At 40.5% G+C, this 23,458-nt stretch overlaps 1 protein-coding gene across 2 annotated transcripts in view; it reads left to right on the forward strand.

Annotated features, from left to right (window-relative positions):
- The window catches only part of gpc5c (glypican 5c), a 132,872-nt gene that overhangs the window by 44,005 nt on the left and 65,409 nt on the right, over positions 1 to 23,458 (forward strand). Inside the window, exons 5-6 of one of the 2 annotated variants that reach the window (XM_057333374.1) lie at positions 536 to 595; positions 3,876 to 3,998. In XM_057333374.1, coding sequence (XP_057189357.1) covers positions 536 to 595; positions 3,876 to 3,998 — 183 coding nt within the window. The remainder of the gene's footprint in view (positions 1 to 535; positions 596 to 3,875; positions 3,999 to 23,458) is intronic. The other variant, XM_057333375.1, reaches the window with a different exon arrangement.

The following is a 23,458-nucleotide window of genomic DNA, read 5'->3' on the forward strand; positions in this document are numbered from 1 at the left end:
TAACATATTTGGAATCGGTGGTAAGCAAAATTATTGGCTTCAATCGAAATGAAACATACAGTGACAATAAAGGCTTTCAATTCAATTAGTGTAGAATCTGATATTGCTGTTATTCATTACTTCACTCATACAATGAATGAAAAATATTATTTGTTTTTTTCAGTTTTCAAATTTGTTGAAGTCATATTGCAGAGCTGGTTATTTTGGTTTGAGGTTTTGGATTTTTGTGATTTTTCTGAAATGTCTGTCATAAAATGAATGGGAAAAATACTTTTGGAGCCCAAGGTGGATGACGCTGTTGACCTCTCTTACCAGTGTGATTTAACTCATCCTCCAGATTTTGAGTTTGCATGTGCATGCAAGACATTTTTGTTTTCACCAGAGTCATGACTCTTTTCTTCATCTCTCTCTCACCACCCCTCCCCTTACTTTGTTTCCCTTTGGTTTCCTCCGCCTCTCTGTTCTCCCCTTCAAACTGTTTGCATCCTCTGGACTGTTCCATTGTCTTGTCCTGGGGGGGTTTGACCGTTCTCAGTTCATTCCCTCAGAAATCCTCCAAGAGCGATAGAGGTATAACTCTGAGAAAGGTTGCACGGTAAGCATGAATACATTTACTAAAAAATGTCCTTGTTTATTTATTTATTTCCCCAAATATCTTTCCCTATAAGTGTGGGTTGGCATGTATCAATATATAGAACAATAACACTGCATTCAGACCGCCAGTGTGTCGCCAGTCTCTCGCTACGAGGTCATTAGAAGGCGTTCCTAGCTTTGGTTGTCCTAGAAACATTTATGAACAAACCCTGCAGTAACTGACAAGGGACGGATGACGTGAGCTCCGCTGCTGTACTCCTACTGGTAGTCGCTCCCGAAAGTCGCTCATCATTTGCATAAAGTTGAGCAAATCTCAACTTTGTCGTGTAGCTAGACATGCCCACTCCTGTTGCCAACGGTCACTGGTGTCACCGGAAGTAGCCAAGCTTACATTGAAATGAATGAGATCGTGTCTCTCTGTCGCTGGCGGTCTGAATGGGGCATAATTGTGTGTGTGGCTCCACGTGTGTTTTCCTTGGATAATGTATTTATTTTATTGAATGTATTATTTTTTTGGCAGGAAGGGCTTTTCACACTAAAATGAAGGTCTGAGTTACATTTATATCAACTCTGTAATCTCAGCAGATCACTCACAAAATACTGTATGTTAGTAGTCAACTAGACCCAAACACAAACTGTTACGTATTTAAGTCCATCTCTGTATTACATTCATGCATTTGGCAGACGCTTTTATCCAAAGCACCTTACATTGCCTTATCCTATACATTTATACATAGGTATGTGCAATGCCCTGGGATCGAACCCACAACCTTGCGTTGTTAACACAATGCTCTTACCACTGAGCTACAGGAAAGCTGTATGTGACCCTGGACCACAAAACCAAAAACCTTCTGAAAGCTGAATCAATAAGCTTTCTATTGATGTATGGTTTGTTAGGATAGGACAATATTTGGCCGAGATATAACTATTTGAATATCTGGAATCAGAGGTTGCAAGAAAATCAAAATATAAAAAAAATCGCCTTTAAAGTTGTCCATCACTGTAGCAGGCCGTTGCTAAGAAGAAACAGGTTTGTTTTAACGCTCTCTATTGGCTTACCGCTGTAATGACGTTGTGGACATTAAATGAACCCAAAAGCAGAAGTTTTAAGCTTTACATAGATACTCATTTATGAATGTAGCTAAGGTAACACAACCTCTTTAATCTGTCTTTTCTGCCCATCATAGTACTGAGTCTGCACTGCTTAAAGTGTTTAATGACATTTTACCTGCAGTCGATGGTGGCAAAAATACAGTCCTGTTGCTTCTTGATCTCACACCTGCCTTTGATACAGTTGATCATAATGTTCTTCTTTGGCGGTTAGAACATTTGATTGGTATCAAGGTACTGCTTTAAAATGGTTCAGTTCATATCTTAAAGACAGGACTTTTTCTGTTGAGTTAGGCAAATTCTCTTCATCTGTTGCTCCTATTATTTGTGGAGTACCTCAAGGATACATCTTAGGTCCACTTATTTTTAATTTGTATATGCGACCTCTGGGAGATATTATTAGGAAGCATAATGTTTCATTTCACTTATATGCCGATGACACTCAGCTGTACCTGCCATTGAAAGCTGGCGATTCCATTGTCTTCATAATGTCTTGTGGACATTAAAAACTGGCTATCTAGTAGTTTTCTTCGACTAAATGAAGAAAAAATGAAATAATTGTTTTTGGTCCTCCAAAGCTGAGAAGTATTGTTATAAAGGAGCTTAGCAATCACTTCTCCTCAGTCTCGTCACAGGTCAGGAATCTTGGTGTTATTTTGGATTCTGAACTTTTCTTGAATAAGCAAATAAATTCAGTTGTTAAAAAAAACTGTAATACTGTTCAAAGTAGGGAAGGAAGGAGGCGGGAACCGGCGAACCTTCAAAAACTTTAATCAAAATAAACAAACAATAACACTGAAGTAAAAGGCCGACAGCCACCTCACGGTAGACTGCCGGCCACACAAACATAAATAAAACTTAACATGTCCGGGCACGGTCCTCTCTCGTCAGCAGTCCTGTCGCTCGTCCTCTTATGCTCCCGATCTCCTCCGTGAGACATGCGGAACCGGTGTGCTCACAGCTGATTCCCACTATCACTCATGCCACTGGCCCTGTCTCATTGCCTCGCGGGTCTCTTCCCGCGGCTCTCGTCCCGCCTTCCTCATTACAAAAACGTTTTTATCATTTACGGATCATCTCGAGACTGAAAACATTTTTGTCTTTTTCATGCTTTCATTACCTCTTGCCTTGATTATTGTAACTCATTGAATTTGGGACTCCCTCAGTCATCCATTGCACGTTTACAGTTAGTACAGAATGCTGCTGCAAGGCTGTTAACCAGGGCAAAGAGAACTGATCATATTACACCTATCCTGGCCACCATACATTGGCTCCCTGTCTGTTACAGAATTCATTTCAAAATCTTGCTGTTCATTTTTAAAGCTCTCAGTGGTCAAGGCCCATCTTATCTTGCAGATATTCTAACTCTTCTTTCATCCTCCAGATATTTAAGATCTTCGGACAGGGCTTTTTTAGTTGTCCAGCATTTACGTTTAAAAACAAAGGGTGATAGGGCTTTCTCAGTTGCCGCCCCCGTCTTTGGAATCAACTGCCACCCGACATCCACCTTGCACCTTCTATTTTAACTTTTAAAACAAGGTTGAAAACATATCTTTATTCTCCGGCTTTTAATTGATTTTACTTACGTTTTATGTTTTATTGTTTATTTTTTGTTTTTGCTTGTCTTATGTTTTTAACTCTGTTTCTGTTCAGCACTTTGGCCAGCCCTGCTATGATAAATGTGCTATATAAATAAATTTTACTTACTTACCAAACTTAAATGGATAATTCCCAACGAGTGGGCAGCAGCGAGTGAAGTTTGTACTAGGCGTGTTTTCAACCATTTTTGTTTTCGATTTTGCTGCATCCACTCACAAAAATAAAGTTTTGATGTATTTACAGTAGGAAATTTACAAAATATCTTAATGGAACATGATATTTACTTAATATCCTATTGATTTTTGGCATAAAAGAAAAATCCCACACAATGCATCGTATGACCCATACTATGCATTGTTGGCTATTGCTACAAATATACCTGTGCTACTTATGACTAGTTTTGTGGTCCAGGGTTGGATTCCCAGGAAACAAACATACTGATAAAATGTATACCTTGAATATACTTTAAGTTGCTTTGGATTAAAGCATCTGCCAAATGCTTAAATGTAAATGTGAAAGCTTTAAAAAATCTTTCTTCCACCTCTGATGTTTTGTATGTGTATTTGTTTTAGGGATTTTATAGAGTACATGTCCAGATATAAGTCCATCTTCAACAACCTACCAGAGAAGCTTTGTGAGGCAGAAATGGGTGTGGACGAGTTGACCTGCTGGAGCGGAGATGATGTGGTGCAAAGGTAAGAGAGATATATGTGTGTGCTGTCAGAGAAGCACATCATTACAAAGAATCACTCAGAAAAGTGCAGAACACACCCACAGAGTTCCTCCATTAACAAGAAATCACCTTTAGGTCGTGCTGACTGACTCCTAATAGATTTATAACAAATCCGTTGCCCCTCGGAGAGAAATGTTTACTTTGAGAATGGATGTCTGGCTGTAATTTCATGCCTCGAAAGTTAACTCACCCTAATGACCGATGACAATTGATTTAATGAACAGTAAAGAAAAGGATTGCATTCGTTTTAACAGCCAGGAGGTATTGAATTTATCCATATTTTTTGTCTTTCCCCTGACTCGCTCTTCAATACCCTCCAAGTTTTTCTGTCTTGAGTGATTTGGGTTTGCTCTGTAGAGCTGATGTTTGTGGGTCTTCGTCATCCTCTTTACCTCTCATTCATCACTCTCTCGCACTCACGGGTTCACACGGCAAGCGGCGATCTGTATTTCATTTCCCCATTGGCTTGACTTTCTAAGCACCATCATCAGAACGTGCAATTATAACTCGTACCCTGCTGTGGTTGCCCCACCTCCCATCAATCGCTATAGCAACTAACCAAATCCTAGCCATCAACATTGCATAAAAAGAGAGAGAAAGAAAGTTAAAACGAGAGAGACAGTCAGAAACAATATTGATAGTTCTGTAGTATAAAAGCCCATATACTGTACATAATGGTACAATATTTTAGAGTGTATTTTGACAAGAGCGTTTGTAACAACTTTGAAGTTACTTTCATAATAGTAACACCCTGTCTAAGTGTAAATCCATGGACACTATTACTCACTTATATTTTCCAACAGTAACAAAAACAATACATACTTTTCGGGCATATTATAAGTAGGCAAACTTGGACACAGCTTATTCTATTCTATTCTATTCTATTCTTCAGGGGGAGTACGGGGGTACTTCAAGTAAATGATTTAGGTCAAAGGGGTTTGGCTGACAAAAAAGTTTGAAAACCCCTGCACTAGTGAACTATACACGGTATGACCATGAATGTGTAGTATGAGAGTAAATTGGCTCAATATAAGAATAAGAGATTTTTGTGGTGATCTCTTCCATGCATTGGAACCTTCCAGTAAAAACACACTCTTTCATTGGCAGCCCAAGAAAGACTTTTGCCTTTGTTCCTTTATTGGATTAATTCATCTTTTTTTCAATATTTGGCCTAACCATTACAATTTCCAGCCAAAGTCTACCGGACAGTGAGACGCAAAACAGAAGAACAGAAATGTTTGTAAAATGCCCAATCACTGTCATTGATCTGTTAGGTTTCATTTCTGAAGGATAGAAAAAATCTCATGTCATACTGACTTAAGCAATAAAGCAAGAACTTTTCATATATTCATTTGATGCATGTCAGATAGGTGCACATAACAACAATTATTATGGCTAAATTGATCCAGCAGGTACATGGTAGATTGTTAAAGAGCTTCATGGTGGTCTGTCACCTGGTTGAAATCAGGTCCACAACACGTTGCCTCAAGAAACAACCTCTCCATTCAACTGGGCTCATCAACCATCACACCTTCAAGAACGGCCAGAAACCTGGGAGTGGTGATCGATGATCAGCTTAACATCACGGATCATGTTGCCAGCACCACCCGGTCCTGTAGATTCATCCTCTACAATATTAGACATTAGTCCTAGTCCAGGCTCTTGTCCGGTCCAGACCGGACTACTGCAATGCGCTACTGGCTGGACTTCCAGCTTGCACAACCAAACCTCTAAAGATGATCCTGAATGCGGTGGCAAGAGTGGTCTTCAATGAACCAAAGAGAGCGCACGTCACTCCTCTCTTCACTAAGTTACATTGGCTCCCTATAGTCGCCCAAATCAAATTCAAGACTCTGCTCTTGGCCTACAAGACCACTACTGGTTCGGCACCTCCATATCTTCACTCGCTAATGCAGACTTGTATACCCGCCAGATCTCTACGCTCTGCAAACGAACTACGTCTTGTGGTGCCATCCCAAAAAGGGAAAAAATCGCTCTCACGCACCTTCTCGGGATCGGTTCCACATTTGTGGAATGATCTGCCCGCTGCTACAAGATCAGCAGATTCTGTAGCCATCTTTAACAATCGGCTGAAAACACATCTCTTCCGTCAACACCTGACCGATCAGCTCTGACTTCTATCTCTTTTCTACTCTTTCTATCCTTAAAAAAACAAACAAACCAAAAAACTTAGCTTTGTATACTGTGATAGGCTATATGAGACCAGTTTTATTGCACTTATGCTTTTTGTTGTCCTTATGTTGTTCCAATTGCTTCCATTGTTTACCTCATTTGTAAGTCGCTTTGGATAAAAGCGTCTGCTATATGACTAAATGTAAATGTAAATAAAAATTTTAATGTAATGCAAAAAACATGGCAAATCATAGTGTGAACAGCCTTTTAAATGCTGATAGTCAGAAAGAGATGAACTCTTACATTTCTTAAATTACTCTTGACACAGAGGAGACACAAGTTTAGTGAGGTTTATAACAAAGTGGTCAGTTCTGGTCCCACTGAAGGTGAGATGTTTAAGAGGGTCCGTCTGTAGAAGAATGCAGGGTGGTCTCTCAAGGGCCGCTGTGCTGAATTTGGGTCCCCCGCGGCCTGGAGCAGGAACAAAGGGCCTCCTGTGAGCTCTGTGTGGGAAACAGCGGAGGAGAGAATCCCAACGCCCTGCCTGGGAATGTGCCCTCTAAATACATGGAGCAAAACTCATACAGAGAGAGTAAATACTGCACACACATGCGGATGTTTCACTGGTTCTCTCTCTTTAATGTTGTCACATTCACTTCATCAGTCGAATATACGTACGTGAGGGTTGATGTTCATATGGACAAGATGCATAAATAGACGTGCACAAATAGTACGCACTTCAAAGGGTATCAACTTTTTTTTGTTTTGTATGCTCTCTGATGCTATTAAGCTTCTGGAAATACTTGGCTGTTGATACCAGCAGACCCAGATGGAATCTGCAGACTTTTTAAAAATGTTGCTTGCTGAACAGGATTTGCGAAATAGGTGTATGTATGGTAAAATATAGCTAAGATGATTGTTGTTTTGTTGGTATATAAAATCATTATCATAATAGTTTAAATGTTTAATGAATTGAGATGATGAGGAGGGTGTGTAGAACATTTACACAAAAAAGGTGCTTCATGATGCCATAGATGAGCTGTTTTCGTCCGAGCGGTTCCTTAAAGAACCTTTATCATATAAAGAACATTTCTGTTCTACAAATGGTTCTTTATAGTGGAAAAGGTGCTTAAAAATATAAAAAAAAGAGGAAAAAACATGTTTTTTATAAGAATCAAGGAAATGGTTCTTTGGCATTGCTGAAAAAAACCTCTTGTAGTACCTTTTTTAAGATCAGACATAAAACAGTGACAACACGTGTGTGTGCACATATGTGAGCAAATCTAGTATCCATGCGTGTCCTTGTTCTGGAGGACTTTAAGATTTTCAGTTAGAGATTCCGAATGCCACAAATGTCTATGCCTTCATGACAAACCAGTTGTTTACCATTTACACATCTGGAAACCATTCAGTCAGTTAGATCTGCTCTCTCTATCTCTCTCTCTTTCTTACTCGCTTTCCTCCTCCATGTGTGGGCCTCATCCACAGATCTTCAGGATGCTGATGTTGGTCATTCTGATGTGTGTGTGTGTGATAAGTGGTCATGTGGAATATTGAAAGTCAAACCCGTCCACAGCATGTGCACCCACTGGGATAGAAGACACCCGACCCATTCCCATGACCCACATACATATTGCCGACCAGAACATGCACGCACACACACACACAAGCAGGTTCTGAGAAGGTTATTGTCCTCAGTTGTCGAGAGAAAGCGTTCCTTGTGTTTTGCTAGAGGGAGGATGCTTGCAAAACTTTATTAAATAACACACTGTTTTTTCAACTTTAATTAGTTACGTTTAAGTTTATTAGCCCTGACAAGCTCGTTTGAGGTCACCTATGAGCTCCTATTGCATATTTCAGCCTTCGTATTTTCTGCATTTCAATTATCAACCTTGTTCTCGTGTCTGTTATGTGCAACATTGAAGAACCCACGAGAGTTCGCTGTTCTGGAACGCACTTGGCAAATGCACAAAAAAAACCTTATATAAGATTCTGAATTTAATTATCTGAATTATTCCGGGGCGAGATTCTAGGAGGGACTCTCACACAGTTTTACTCCACATTTCATTCCCGGGATGCACGACTGAACCAGATCCGATAACATCACCTCTGGGCCCTTTGGATCTCGTCCACACATGGTGTTGAAAATCAGAAGTTCTTACAAGAAATGGCCAGACATTACAGGCTCGTAAGTGTCCGGGCTACAGAACAGACGTTCAGTTGGTCTGGGAGTTGGTCTGGTTGGATTGCTGATCTTGTTTTAGAGAGAACGAGAGAAAAGGAGGGAGAAAAACAAGAAGAACATCAGTTTGACAAAAGAATCTCTTGAATGTTATCATTTTTGTGTTTGGCCAGACCAAAGACATTTTCCTGACTGGCTTTCGGCCAGAGATTGTCATGCTAAAAATTATTGGATAAATGTTTTGTTCTGTTTTTATTTGAGTGTATTGAGTGGAGAGTTTGTGCTTCTCATAGCCCTGCTGAACAGACCAGCATTATTTCCATGCTTCTCTGAACTAGTTAGTGCTGGTTAACCTGGCAGATCAATTTAAACATACTAACAGTATGTTGGTATGCTTACTAAATTAGCTGGCGAGCTGACTTGCATCAGACAAATATAAATGTGTTTTGCTTCAATCATGATTAGGGTTGTCGCGATTAACCGACGATAAATATCACGTGATTTATGCACAGCTTTTGAGTGAAGTACGGGAAAATGCTGCTGCGTCCGAAAGCCAGAGGGCGCTCTCATGCGGAAACTCCAAATACGCACTGCAGAAGAAGACCATAACATGTTCTAGAATCTAGGAAATGCCTTTTTATCACTGTTTCTCAAGACCCATCAGGTATTTTTATGATAATAAAGTATATTTATAATGAGCATGTTTGACGGGTGTTGCTTTTTCAAATGCACATTATAAGTGACTCAAACTCGCACTGCCTTTAGATCGAGCAGCATTTCCTACTGATCCCGTGCTTCACGAACAAGCTACGCATTAAAAAAAATATTGACACATTGCATATCGCAGCCAGTTTGATTTCAATAGGATTTATTGGTATCGTGATAAATTATCATGCAGCCCTTATCATGATATATTTTAGTTATGAAGGAGACTAAATTATTTTGGGGTGAACTTTTTCTTTAATATTGTTCATGTCTGTTCAAAAGCATTATTTTAAAACAAAATTAAAGGAAAATATTTATCAGTCCCCACAGGATTTTGCAGAGATCTTTTTGTGATTTCTGCGGCCAAAAATGCTTAATTTCGCAGCGGCTTTATTCAAATTTAGAAAGTTCTAGAATAGAGTAGAATAAGCTGTGTCCAAGTTTGCCTACTTTTAATATGCCCGAAAGAAATCAGCATTTAGTTGATTGTGATGAATGTTCATTGACACCGAAATAAACATGACAGCTTTCTTCATAGATCAGATGGCTTTATGTTATTTCCAGGTGTGTTGTTTAAGAACGTGACACACACATTGGCGAGGCTGACTTAAAGATCGGGTAACACACTCAGTTTCTGCCAATCTCATATTAATCTTGAGTACCTATACAGTAGTATTGCATTCTTCGTATCTTCGAAGAGTATTTAGTTTGATAAAATGTATAAAAGAGAGATACAGCTGATTATTTCCGGAAAAACATGAGCTTCTTAGAGGTGGGACAAGTGGGGAGAGTGGGATGGAACTACAGAACGGGCAAGCAACACATCATCACATCATCCCTTATATAACATCCATCACTGAAATGCCGTGAACAAACAGACACACCTAAACTTCACTTTCGCAAGAGTAACAAACTATAGTGCAGCGCAGCCCATCTTGATGCAGCGCAGATAACCTTGATGGTAAGCGGGTCTCGCTCGTTGGTTGGCTCGTGGGTGAGCTCTTTCACCTTCGCCTTGCCGTGCTTTTGGCCAATTAAAGGAAAAGGATCCCTATGATGACACAGGATCCAGAATTTAAAAAAAACTTTCCGAAACAAGTTGGAGTGCTGGGGGAGTGTATCAAGTACAGAAATACTACGTCATATGTCCAACTCGTTTTTTAACAAGTTGACCATGTTAAGCATGATAAGCCAGCACGTTTAACAGTGTAAAGAAGTCAGAATGCATGACATAGCATGATAGCTCCGCTTTAACTCAAAGCCACTAGCCTGCAAAAGAAGCATAATGGCTAATGCTAACGCCTTCAGCGAAACGAATGAAAGGAGACCAGAGGCTAGCTTTTTTTTAAATAGATGGCACTGGGTGTTGTTAGCAAATTGTAAGTGTTACAGACCCTTTTATATTATGGCTGCATCCAAATACCCCCACTTGTGGTCTTTGCACTTGACTACTCTCATGACGTATTTCCTGTTTTTGGCCCAAGTGTTCTAGTGGACGTGAAGGTCCCAAGTGAGCATGTAGTATTTCTACACTTAGAAAGTGCAAACATGTAACGTTAATTAATGTGGTGTTTCTAATTATGTGATAAAAAGCAGTTTAACAAAATACTGTACATAACTCTGAAGTTTTCACCAATAAAATGTGCAAAACTACGTTTTACTACAAAATTATATGTAATATCTAATTATATAGTCAAGTCAAGTCAGATTTATTTTTATAGTGCTTTATTTGTATTGCAGCTGTACCCAAAAAAGCAAAAACAAAATAAAAACACATTGTGGCGAGGGGGGCGTGGTTCAGCGAGGTGAGAGAGAGACAGGAGACGAGCGTAAGTAGGTCAAGTGCAGATTATAAACACCTGTGTCTCGTTCCAGTAATTTCTGGGGAGACGGTTAAATGTCAGCTCGAAGAGACGAGGGGGAAGAGAGAGACCGGCGGTGAACTCGGTGCGAGAAGACGGCGAGCGCTGAGGAAGTCCACGACCGTATATTTGGAGTTGGTCTCATTGTGTTATGTTATAAATTAGACGCGCTGTGAGCGTCACTATAATAATAAAGAAATCTTTGAGTTCCCACCACGCCGACCCTGTCTCCTTCCTTCACTACACAGAACCACATCACACTGGTGCCGAAACCCGGGATTGTATAGCTACGGACAATAAGGGATAGTTCACCACATCCCCATGCACGCACCGTACCTTAACCATGCGGCTCGTATCCAGTGCCGCAGTCTGAATCAGGCTTTGGTGAATTGAGGTCTGGTTGCATCCTGAATCCACCAAAGCCTGTACCCCCTGTAAGCTGTAAGATATGTACCCCCCTTAATACTCATTGGAACTTGGTACAGGCCAGCTTGATACTTGGTACAGGCAGCCTGTGGGGCGTCTGGGACCCGGATCAGTGTTCCGACCTCCATCACTGGACAGCGATCAAGAAAATGATCCGGGTCCCCGCAACGCCAACAGACCGGCCCAGGCTTCCCCACCGCCCTAGTGGCAGGAAGTGGGCCAAGGAATTGGTGGGGAGAGGGAGGAGGGATGTGTGCTTCCTCAAAGCTGCTGCGTGCTGGGGACGCCCCTCTGGGCGGGGCCTTCGCCGATGCTGGTCCCATCCCCTGGGATGGTCGCGAGCAAAGAGGTGGGCGCGGAGTCAGATTGCCTTGGGTCCTTGGAAAGGGGACAGGTTTAAAGGGAGAAGGGGAAGAGAGAGAGAGATTGTATGGGTTCGTCGACCCCAGAGCATGCCACCATCTGGTCCTCAGCCAGTTGGATGGCCTGACTCAGCGACGTCGTCCGCGGTAGCCGAGTTATGAACTGTTCCAGCACCACCTTTTCGATGCCATCTGCGGCAGGCATCCTGGAGCTGTTGGCTGGTGCGGGTCCCGAGGTCTCCCGACCGGAAGCGCTGGCGGTGCTGCTCTGGGCTCAGGCCGACCCGCTGGAGAATGGCACGTTTGAGGTCCGCGTACACTAGGAGGTTCTTGACTGGCAGCTGTTGGGCAGCTAGCTGCGCTCCCCCCGACAACAAAGGTATGAGCTGCACGGGCCAATCCTCCTGGGCCCAGCCAGATGCCTCCGCGGACCTCTCGAAGAGTTCGATAAAAGCCTCTGGGTCATCCTGAGGCCCCATCTTGTGCAGCGGCACCAACGGCGATGGGGCAGTGGCCGATGGCGCTTCCGTGTTGTGACCCTCCCGGACCATTCAGCTCCGGAACAGCTCGCGGTCTTCCTTCTGGGCTTGGAGGAGAGCCTGAAAACGCCTCTCCTGGTTTTCCCTCAGTCCCAGTAGAGCCTGGTGGTGTTCCTGGTGAAGCCCCGCGAGCGATTGTATGACCTCCGCAAATGGCGATCCTGGCTGAGTCTTCATGATGGCAGCGGCGTTCTCCTTCCTTCCCGGGTTTCTGCACCAGTGTGATGTGGTTCTGTCTAGTGTAGGAAGGAGACAGGGTTTGCATGGCAGGAACTCGAAGATTTCTTTATTATTATAGTGACGCTCACAGCGCGTGTAATTTACAACACAATGAGAATAACTCCAAATATACAGTCGTAGACTTCCTCAGCTCTCGCCGTCTTCTCACACCGAGTTCACCGCCGGTCTCTCACTTCCCCCTCGTCTCCTCGAGCTGACATTTAACCGTCTCCCCAGCAATTACTGGAACGAGACACAGGTGTTTATAATGTGCACTTGACCTACTTACGCACTGCTCGTCTCCTGTCTCTCTCCCATTGCAGGCGTCGCTGAACCACGCCCCCCTCGCCACACACATGTTAGCCGATCATAGAATAAAATAAAGATATAACTTTAAAAAGTAGTTGTATAACTTACACTGGAAAGCTTTCCGCAACATCTCGTGAGACCCGGACAAAAAGTTTCATGATATATCCAGAACGTGATGCATGATGGGATACACTTAGCCCTGAATACCGCTCGGAAGCGGTATTCAAGATAGTGTGGGTTTAGTGGGCTTTAAGGGCACTGCACTTTGGTTTTTAAGACATTGGACAGACTTGCTCCCTTACTTCCTGGCATGTGCACGTGCTCTCAAGTGGCCAAGACTGCAAGTGGGGGTATTTGGACGCAGCCTCTGAATGACTTTTGGAGCAGGTTTTAAAGGAATGTGCGATGTGATGATGTCACTTGGTCCAAATTATGCGGAAAATCTGCTACAATCTCTATATTTTGCAAGCTGCCGCAAATTTTGCGGAGTGTTTTTGATTATGCGTTAAATTCTGTGATCGCAAAATCCTGCAGGGACTGATTTATGTAGAAAGACTATAATTATAATAATTTGTTACATTTATATAGTGCTTTTCTGGGCACTCAAAGCGCTTTACATGGAAGGGGAATCTCCTCAACCACCACCAATGTGCAGCATCCACCTGGATGATGCGACGGCAGCCATATTACGCCAGAACACACACCAGCTTATTGGTGGAGAAGAGACAGAGTTACGTAGCCAATTAGTACATATGCGGGAGGATTAGGAAGCCATGATGTATAGAGGCGAATGGGTGAATTTGGCCAGGATGCCAGGGTTACACCCCTACTCTTATTCGAAGGACATCCTGGGATTTTTAATGACCATAGAGAGTCAGGACCTCAGTTTAACGTCTCGTCCGAAGGACGGTGCTTATTGACAGTATAGTGTCCCCGTCACTACACTGGGGCATTAGGACCCACACAGACCACAGGGTGAGCACCCCCTGCTGGCCTCACTAACACCTCTTCCAGCAGCAACCTAGTTTTCACAGCAGGTCTACCGTCCAGGTACTAACCAGGCTCAGCCCTGCTTAGCTTCAGTGGGCTACCAGTCTTGGGCTACAGGGTGATATGGCTGCTGGGCATTCTGTTAACGTGTTGTTCCTTGTTGTATCCAGCTAACTTTTGCATTAATATAAATGTATAAAACCTCTACCAAAAAGCATCTGCCAAACCGACATACTTGTTTTAGAACAAGGAGAGCCTTTAAGATATAATAGCATGACTCTCTGAGCCAGACACATCATTCTTTAGAAAGACTTTAAGCTTTCATTTGCCTCACTCATCATGCACGACAATGAAATGATAACTTCATATGCATTACATCATCTCAATCTCCTCAACCGAGTCGGATGGAACTAATAAGGCAAGACCCTCCCCTTTCACACAGGACCGTGAATCAAAGGCGAAATGGACAGCAAACAGTAAACGAGATGGCATGTAATCAAACAGCGTGGGGAAATGAAATAAATAAGCGAGGGATCAGAATAGAGCTCCAGAGGAGATGAAAGAGATCACTTTTCCAACATTGTCCCCGTGGGTAGATCAGAGGGCCCCGAGCGAGAGCATCTCTCCGGGAGAGACTCCTCCAGAGTGCTGGCCTCAAACACACTTCCTGTTTCTCATTTTGCTCGCTTCATTAGCTGTGAGGAGAAGGGACTGTAACGGCGTATATAGGAGACAAAGAGAATAGTGTTGGTGGAAGATCAGCGTAGCATGGTCCAGTTGGTTTTAGTGTAGTTCTTGTTTGCCACAGGTGGACTTTGAGTAGTTTTATTGTTGGTGAAGCTGGTGGAACACATGCTGGTCATCTGATGTGATGCTCTTTCCAGCCGGGAGGAAAGAGAAAACAGGGAAGAGACGGAAGCATGAGAGACAGTATGAAACAAAAGCTCATATTTGTTTTTGCAGGGTAAATGAAAGACCCGTCCCAGCGGTGTCCTTGACCCCCACCCCCGTTTGTATGACTCAGATACTGGTGTCATCTCTCCTGAAACGTTCTCCAGACAGCTTCACCCCAACACATCATCCACCAGATGCTCCAGAAACAACACCACATCATCTTCATGCTCACTTTAGATTAGGTCAAATGAACAGTGGCAGACCAAACGCACAAATTAGTTTGATTACATTTTAAGTTGTCTGTGTTTTAGTTCCTCTCTCCGTTGCCATTCTTAAAGGGATAGTTCACCCCAAAATGAAAATTCTTCCCATCTTCCACTTGCACACATGTCATTTCAAACCGGTATGACTTTCTTTCTTCTAAAGAACACAATAGACTTTCAATACACAGACTGCATGTGTATTTACATTTATATATTTATAACCTGATATCAAAAGAAGTCGTACATATTTTAGGATGTGGCTAACCAACACCTTACTTCACCCCAAACCCTAAAATCACAGCCGCAAAGGCTAATTTAGCTAAAAACATGAGTTTCGCGAGGTGGCAAAACAATGATAAATGGTTCCCCTAACCCCGCCCCTAAACCTAACATCACAGGTATTAAAACACATTAAAAGTCGTGCTGGGTGACACGAAAAAAGGGAGAAATTCATGTCAGTAAAAAAATAGATTACAGTTCGTGACAATGTCACGAATTCCCATGAGACTGTGTTGTATGTTTACATTGATTGAGTGGGGAACGACTATCCTTAGGAGTGTAGCACACTTTTACGTGCTCCCCTTTACTTTTCAATTAATCTTGAAGACCTTGCTTTGTTTGTTCAGATGTGTTTGATGCAGACACACCTGTGGTCCTCCAGCAGCAGATTTGATCACTATTTCACTTGACGTGCAGTTGCCATGACCAGGGGCGATTCTAGGTTTTCAATATTTGGGGGCTCAGCCTCCAATGAGGATATATATATATATATATATATATATATATCACATTAATCGGTCAATCTGCAACATTTATAATTCAAAGTGACAACAACAGCCACAAATCCATATAATAAATGTCACAATCAACTACTGAATCATGATTTAGCAGGAATAACTTGATTTGATGTTTCCCTGCCATTCATTCTGATTAGCACGAGCGCTGTCACTCCTGTGCATGACTGCGTGTTCATCTATCACATCCACAATATGTTTTAAATTAATAATAAAAACACTGAAGCGTCTGAAAAACGACAAAGAGCTTCTAGGTACACTTTTGTTTCCTCGGAACTCAGAAGAATGAATAACACACACAGCCGCACCAGGCTGAACTACAGTAACTCTATCTGCCCGTCGACGTCTTTCCGGGGCTGTCAAAACTACCGTCATCTCTCTATAACTTAGGTGCAGAAAAATCAAACAGCACATCATCATGAATGACACATTTCTGTGCGCTACAATATCATCATGATCGTTTTCTAAAGTATGTCGTCATTGGTGTGAAGTGATGCTTTCATTTTGCTGGAGGTAACGTAAACAACTAACGTTAGTTAACGAGGGGTGAACGCAGACAAATCTTCTTTACAGTGGATGGGAAAGGGTCTTGTATCGCTCCCGCATAATATTAAACTGGATTTATAACAAAGAATGGCAAAAATGCAGATGTCATGTTAATGCACACACCTTGTGACGTTACTCTGCTTATGACGTTCACTCCAATGTGCTGCTGTGAACTGAAGAATGCGCTAAATAACGCAGCCTAACGCCGTTTTCATAATAAGAGTTTTAAAAGGGACTATAAAGCGCTCTCGAATTCTTGTACAGATTACATTATTACTCGCAATATTTTAGGGGGGCTAAGATAGAACTTTAGGGGGGCTTTAGCTCCCCTAAAAAGGGCCTAGCAACGCCATTGGCTATGACAATTAGATGACAATCAGTTATCGGCTAGTTGGAATCTTGTAATATTACATGGAATATTTTTTTGCTTAAATTTGTGGTTTTCTTTGTAGGTGAGCACATTGAAGTCAAGTATTTAGTGGACAATGTAAACACCTGCAATGTGGCTAGTGACTTTTGCATCTGGCAAATATAAAGTTTGGACACCTGTGGTCTAGTTGTAGTTGGAGATGTCTGATTATGCATCTGCTTGTAAATGCAGCTGCTGTCTGTGTGACTACATGTGTCATTAATCTTGTGTGTCCTGTTACTCTTCACTTACATGAACCAAAATACAGCTGAATGGTGTTCTTTATTTGTATGCATGTTTGAGATTGTGTGTGTGTAGTCCATGCATTTGGAATGGAAAGGCGTATGCATGTTGTTTTCCAACACTGCAAGTGATTATAGTTACCTGCAATTTCAACATATTAAAATAGTATATTTTTCGATAACACACACTACAATCTGTTGCCCTCATGTCTCAGAGGGATTTTCCAGACCTGAGAGCAATTAAACAAATTCTCCAAACAGCCTTTCCCACAATCACACGCAGTTATGCAACACACACATTCATCTTAATGTATTCGAGAATTATAGGATGATCTTTAGAAGACCAGAATTCTGCTGATATGGTGAACATAAATGATCCAAGTCTCTTTTCCCTTCAGGAACAATATACGTTTACACATTTTATATACTACATACATGTCTGCTTTTTAAATACTGTTATTTTAACTTTTTGGCTGGTTTAAAGCAGTGCCTCTTTATTCACTGCTTATTTTTGGGGCTTATATATTTTTATACTGTAATTCAATGCACAGTTGTTTTTTTAACACAATACTGATTTTTTTCGTTAACGTTAATTATTTACTATAAACCAACTACAGGTAAACAGGTTGAATAAAAAACAACAGATATACTGTAAGCACAGAACAGAGATGTGAGGTGGTGTTGGTGTACAGTATATGTATTTTTTTAGTTTTTGATTGATTTAACCATATGTTTGTTGTGGGTGTGGCCATCTGTATGAAAAAATGTATTGTGATGATATTCAGTGTATATTCATATTTCATCAGTTGCATAACTGTCCTGGTTTTCTTTGCCATACAATGATGTTTTGAATATTTGTATCATGATGTTATCAGCGTTTGTTTGGTTTTAAGATGAGCAAGTGTGTATGCCGTCTTAAGTGAATGCATTCTTTAAATGCTTTGTGCTGTGTCCAAGCTTCTCATCTGTTTGAATGCCAGTGTTTAACAATGTGTTTGTGTATGAACGTGCTTTTTATGTGTCTGGTTTTCTCTTTCTGAGATAAACAGGTGTGTGTTGTCACCTCTGTGTGTGTTCTGGTTTTACAAGGCGACGTAGAGTTCACATTTTAGCATCTTTAGTCTCAGACATTTCTTCAGGAATATTTCACCCATGAAAATTCTGTCATCATTTACTCACCCTCAAGTTGTCACAGACCTGTATAAATATTGTTATTCCACAGAACACAACAATATTTCGAAGAAAGTTTATAATCAGACAGTTGTGGTGCACTATTTACTGCAATGGAAAAAAAGTGGTAGTCAATGGTGCCCCAAAACTGTTTGGTTTCCCACATTTCACAAAATGTCATCTTTTGTGTTCAATAAAACGTACACAGGTTTGCAACAACTTGTGGGTAAGTAAATAATGACATCTTTTTTTGCTAAATCACAATATCACGTACAGTAGGCTATATGAAAAAAAAAGAATGTTTAGAGCATAACTCTGGTAATTTGTTGAAGAATTTAAAAACGATGTTTAAAGATCTTGATTTTTTAAACTCTTATAAAATAACAGAAGAGTTTCCTAAAAGTAGCATATATAGGCATCGGCTGATCTGTTTGTCAAGTTGTCTGAAATGATTAGTTAAGCTGTGTTGTAATTCTGGAGAACTTTTATTCTTTCATGTTCTGCCTCTGTGGTCAAAACTAGAATTAGTACACTGTCATCTGACTAAAACACACCACTTATACTTCATTTCACTGTGACTTCATTTATGAGCAGATATACAAAGCATTAAAGTAGTCTGTTAGAAATAGAAATGTCTTTGATTTTGAACCAAAAAGCCTACACTGCCATCTACAGGCTTTAAACGGTGGGTGCAAATGGTATTCAGGCACTGTAGCAACAATTATGGACCGTTTTATATGTTTTTTATGCAGTATCAACTTGGTTCCTTACAACTAACTTGTAACCAGTTGCTCGCTATGCACATGCATCCTAAAAGGTGCAGTTTATTAGTTTAGTTAATGTGTCTGGTTTAAAAATTCTTTAAAGCTGATTTTGAGTAAACTCTATAGAAAATTACATTAAGTCGAATTAAACATGTTTTATTTCAATTTTAAACGTTATAATTTTATATTACAATTTAATGAGTCGCTTAAATGAATCTCATAATTTTCATGTTATGTTATATAAGGATATCAATGCATTTTAGGTGTGAATTTGTGACCTCTATGTTGAGAATTGCGGAGGTATCTCATGAAACCTCTTTTCTTGGGTAACTTTCCACAATTGCAAAAAACAAACAAACAATGCACCAGTAGGTGGCAGAATAGCATCTGTAGTGTTGCACTTTGAGGAAGGTGGTTTTATTGGAAACCGGTGCCGTTATGCTCAGGCAAGAGATGGAGGTTTGACTCAGGCCTTTATCATTTCCCAGTTCTATTCTTCTCCTTTCTTCCTACTAATTTACTATGTCCTTTTTTTACTCGTTTTGTCTAATACAGACAAAATTCTGCTTACCTGTCCAACTGTATATTTCTGTTGGGTTTTATCTAGAGGTGCACCGATTGACCGGCCAGAGACCGGAATCGGCCTGTTTTTCGTATGATCGGCCCGACCGGTGACCGGCCGGTCAGTCTCACGTCTCGCCGATTCCAAGCTGATCTTTCTGTTGCCCGTGATGCGGGCAAGAACGTCACAGCCGTCAGTACACTCAAAGCCGCAAGTAAACATGTAAACGCGCGCGCGCACAGCCTGTCTTTCACGGCTCGTTTATACTCGCATGTGAAGTTGCAGCAAAAATCAACCAACTTCTTTTAATACTACAGACACAAGATAAAGACAATTTATTTTACATTTCAGAAAAAAATTAAATAAAGCAATGTTTTTTCATAAACGGAAACAGACGAGAATAAAGTTGAAGTATTATATTGTTATCTTAGACTTTTGTGAGATGAGTACAAAAATGAAAAAGGTAAATTAAGTGACATGTTTAGTTATATTTTATTATTTGTACTTCTTTTCAGTCAGAGTTATTCAATTTAAGAGTTGTTTGGGAAAGAGAAGATTCTGTAATTTAATGCAGCTTGGAGAACTGCATTTAAGGAAATTGTAATGTTCAAACATTTATTCAATGAAAATAAAAAAAATGTGTTAATAAAAAGAAAAGTTAATATGGTTTTATATACAGTATACTGTCAATTATAGCTTTTGGATAGAAAATCGGAATCGGCAAAAATCGGAATCGGCAGGTTTCACTTGTAATAAAATCGGAAATTGGAATCGGCAAAGAAAATTGCAATCGGTGCATCGCTAGTTTTATCTATTTATTCTGCCTATGTGCACTTTTGTCATTGTGTGTCTGCCTGGCTACATAGTGAACCGCTTGATGTTTGTCAGCAGTCGGTTCTGAGCGTGAGAGGTGTTTGTAGGCCTGCATATGTCAAACTCTGTGGCTGTCTGCCAAAACTGCTCTCAGTCATTACATTTTGGTCATTGAACATCTGGCATTAGCCAGTGCCAGCTTGAAGCCAACAACACTGTGCCAGGATGTTGGCACAGTGTGTGCACATCTGGCCTGTTGTTACTACAAGGACAGAATTAGACAAAGATTCTCTCTCACTCTCGCTCTCGCTCTTCTCTCTCTCAATTTCAATTTCAATTTAAGTGTGCTTTATTGGCTTGACAAAATGTACATTCGTACTGACAAAGCATTTGCAGCTGGGCTGCGTACAAATACTGCAAGTATGTATACAAACGAAAAGAAAGATAATTATTGCAATAAACATGCCACATCATAATAAAATCAAATTATTTTGTATGGGAAAGTCTGCTGGTTAAGAGATTGAAGTACTGTTATAATGTATGCAAGCTATTCAAAAGCCTCTATTGTATTGATTTTAAGTGATTGATTCATTGATTCATGGCTAATCTGTCTCACTGTGAATTTAAAGGACTGACTCCAGTTTAACATTATGGGTTATTTGTGTCTATTTGTAAGTGCATTTGCAGCATTTCTGTCTTCTTGCATCCAGCTGTGCTTATGTAGACAAGCACCTACATGTGTTTTTTACATCTTAGTTTTTTTGTGTTGGCGTACTTGAGATGAGAGCATATCAAATTATAATGTTTGTGCCGCGGAAGTATTTTGTTTTGTGTGAAAAGAAGAGAAAGAGAATTCAAATGCCTATAGTGTTAAATAGTGTCTGGGCATAATATTGCTGTAGAACAACAGGAGGCAGTAAAAGAGAGTGTAATATCATGTTTATGGTCAAAACTTTTGAACTGCTTGTATATTTAAAAGATAATAACTGAATGGCACATCCATAATGATGTCAAGTGATGATAATTTTGCATGCAACGTGTACTTGCTGCTCTTTAAAGGAATCGTTGTTGTGTAAAGTTTACTTTATCTGTGTCTCTGCACAGTGTGTATACACGGGTTTGTATGTGTGTGTGTTTGTGTCAGCCAGCGAATGCCAGGCCCGTGTTTGCTTCTGAAATTCCCAAATAATTGAGAACACATCTCTGTGGATTTTCACCTCAGCGCACACACGCACACACGCACGCACGCACGCACGCACGCACGCAGGCTCATTACAGTGTTATCTGGAGCTCATTGAGCTTTCTATAGCGCTGACCTGCGGAACATTATGGCGGAAACAGTGAAAGTGTAACAGACGTTAAAAAGCGATTGAGTCCTGGGTCGAGTTCAAAGAGCAGGAAGTCGTCTCTGCAGGGGGCGTCGCCACTGTCCAATTAATGTCACATTCACAGGGTCACACACACACACGTGCGTGTACATAACATTTCTTGGACAGGCTTTTCATGTGTGTGTAAAGTAGTTTTTTTGTCCTAGCCGCCCTTTTATGCTTTAGGGAATGGTTTTTAAGAGTGACCATGCAAAACTGGTGACCACGTTTTGTGTGTGTGTTTAAGTGGGGGCAGATTTAGCAGTAAATGTTCCCATAAACAGCCACTTCCTTCTGTTAATTCGAAGCTAAAACGGGCTCATCCAGGAATCTCATGCTTCTTTTCCCTTTCCTGTACACTCATTCCCCTGTTAACTTGTTTTTCTAGTAGTTTTTAAGTTTATAGTCTCTTTTTTGGGTGTTTTGGGGGTAAGAGTGAGAAGGGACCGGGAAATTATGCGATCTGGATTCAAACTCCTGTCGACCACGTCAGTGTCATAGCTCAGTGAAAATGCAACTTAGACTTTTAGATGAAAATAGATATTTTTCACTCAAGGTCAAGGTTTTATTTACACTCATACTCACTGAGTAAATTAGCACACTGCAAAAATAATAAAGAAAAGTTGTACTTGTTTCATGAATACATCTGAAATGTATTTTTTATATTTTATATATATAATTTTTTTAATTTATTTAATCAGTAAAGTTTTTAAATGTATATTTAAAAATGAAGCAAATACCAAATGCAGACGTTTTCAGGGTTCTTTATGAGCCTAAATGAGTACTTGGGAGTAGACGACACACTCAGATTTATTTTTTTATAATATTCTGGCTCTTTTTGGCTTTGTAATGCCTTTGAATGCCATTGAGTTCAACATTTTGAAGCTCCAGAAAGCATCCAAATCAAACCTCTTCTCAACTCTCTCGTGAATGAGCCAATGTTTATAGTGTAAAAAGTTTGAAATATTAATATTTTTCTTACACAAATTTATTTTTTTCTTTTCAAAATATATTTTTAACTCACTGAACTTGTATGGATTATTTTTATGATGGATGTTTGTGCTTTTTGGAGCTTCAGTGGCATTACAGAGCCAAGAAGAGCCTGGATTTACATTTCAGTTTGTCTTCAGCTCTAGACAGAAGAACATATGCACCTGGAATTGACCCTTCGCAAGCAGTTAGATTGACAGTCGATTTGACCAATCATAACGCCAATATTATGTGCCCCCATGACTTACCGCCATTTTGTCCGACAAACAAACCAGTCCGCCAAGCCTGGCGTAGTAGAGCTTTGGTGATTAATATAAAAAATAGCTTTTTAATTATTGCAATAGTAAACAGAGAGATATATACCCGGCTTTAATGGATGTTCACACTATAACGATAAACGATAACTAAGTTATAACTTTTAAAAATCATTCTAAATGAAGGAGAATGGCGGAGTTCACATCACAACTATACCAATACAGATAAGAGACACGATATTGTTGGAATCATTAATGTATCAATTACAGATGGAAGCATTTGGGAAGTGGTGTTTTAAGGTGGAAAATAATACTTATTGATATATTACTTACATATTACAAGTATGAGCAATTTGGCAAGATATGCTTTGCGTCCCTGTAATGTGATGAGCGCACCTTCAGCCTTCAGAGAGCAGCATTTGCAGTGACATTTTAAAGGAAAGACGTTTTCAGCAATGAAGTCGTAAACCAACAGCTGTACTGTGTTTGTTGCATTTAACACAAATAAAGATTAAGACGCTGATGGACTGTTATTCTTTTCTGTCCTGAACTAATATTTAAAAGTTTACTTTCGTTTTCACAAGGATCACGGGCTTCACGGCTGACCAAAGCTCTGCCTGAAGTTAC

Source organism: Triplophysa rosa, linkage group LG5, assembly GCF_024868665.1.
Source record: "Triplophysa rosa linkage group LG5, Trosa_1v2, whole genome shotgun sequence".
In the NCBI taxonomy this organism is placed as follows: Eukaryota; Metazoa; Chordata; class Actinopteri; order Cypriniformes; family Nemacheilidae; genus Triplophysa; species Triplophysa rosa.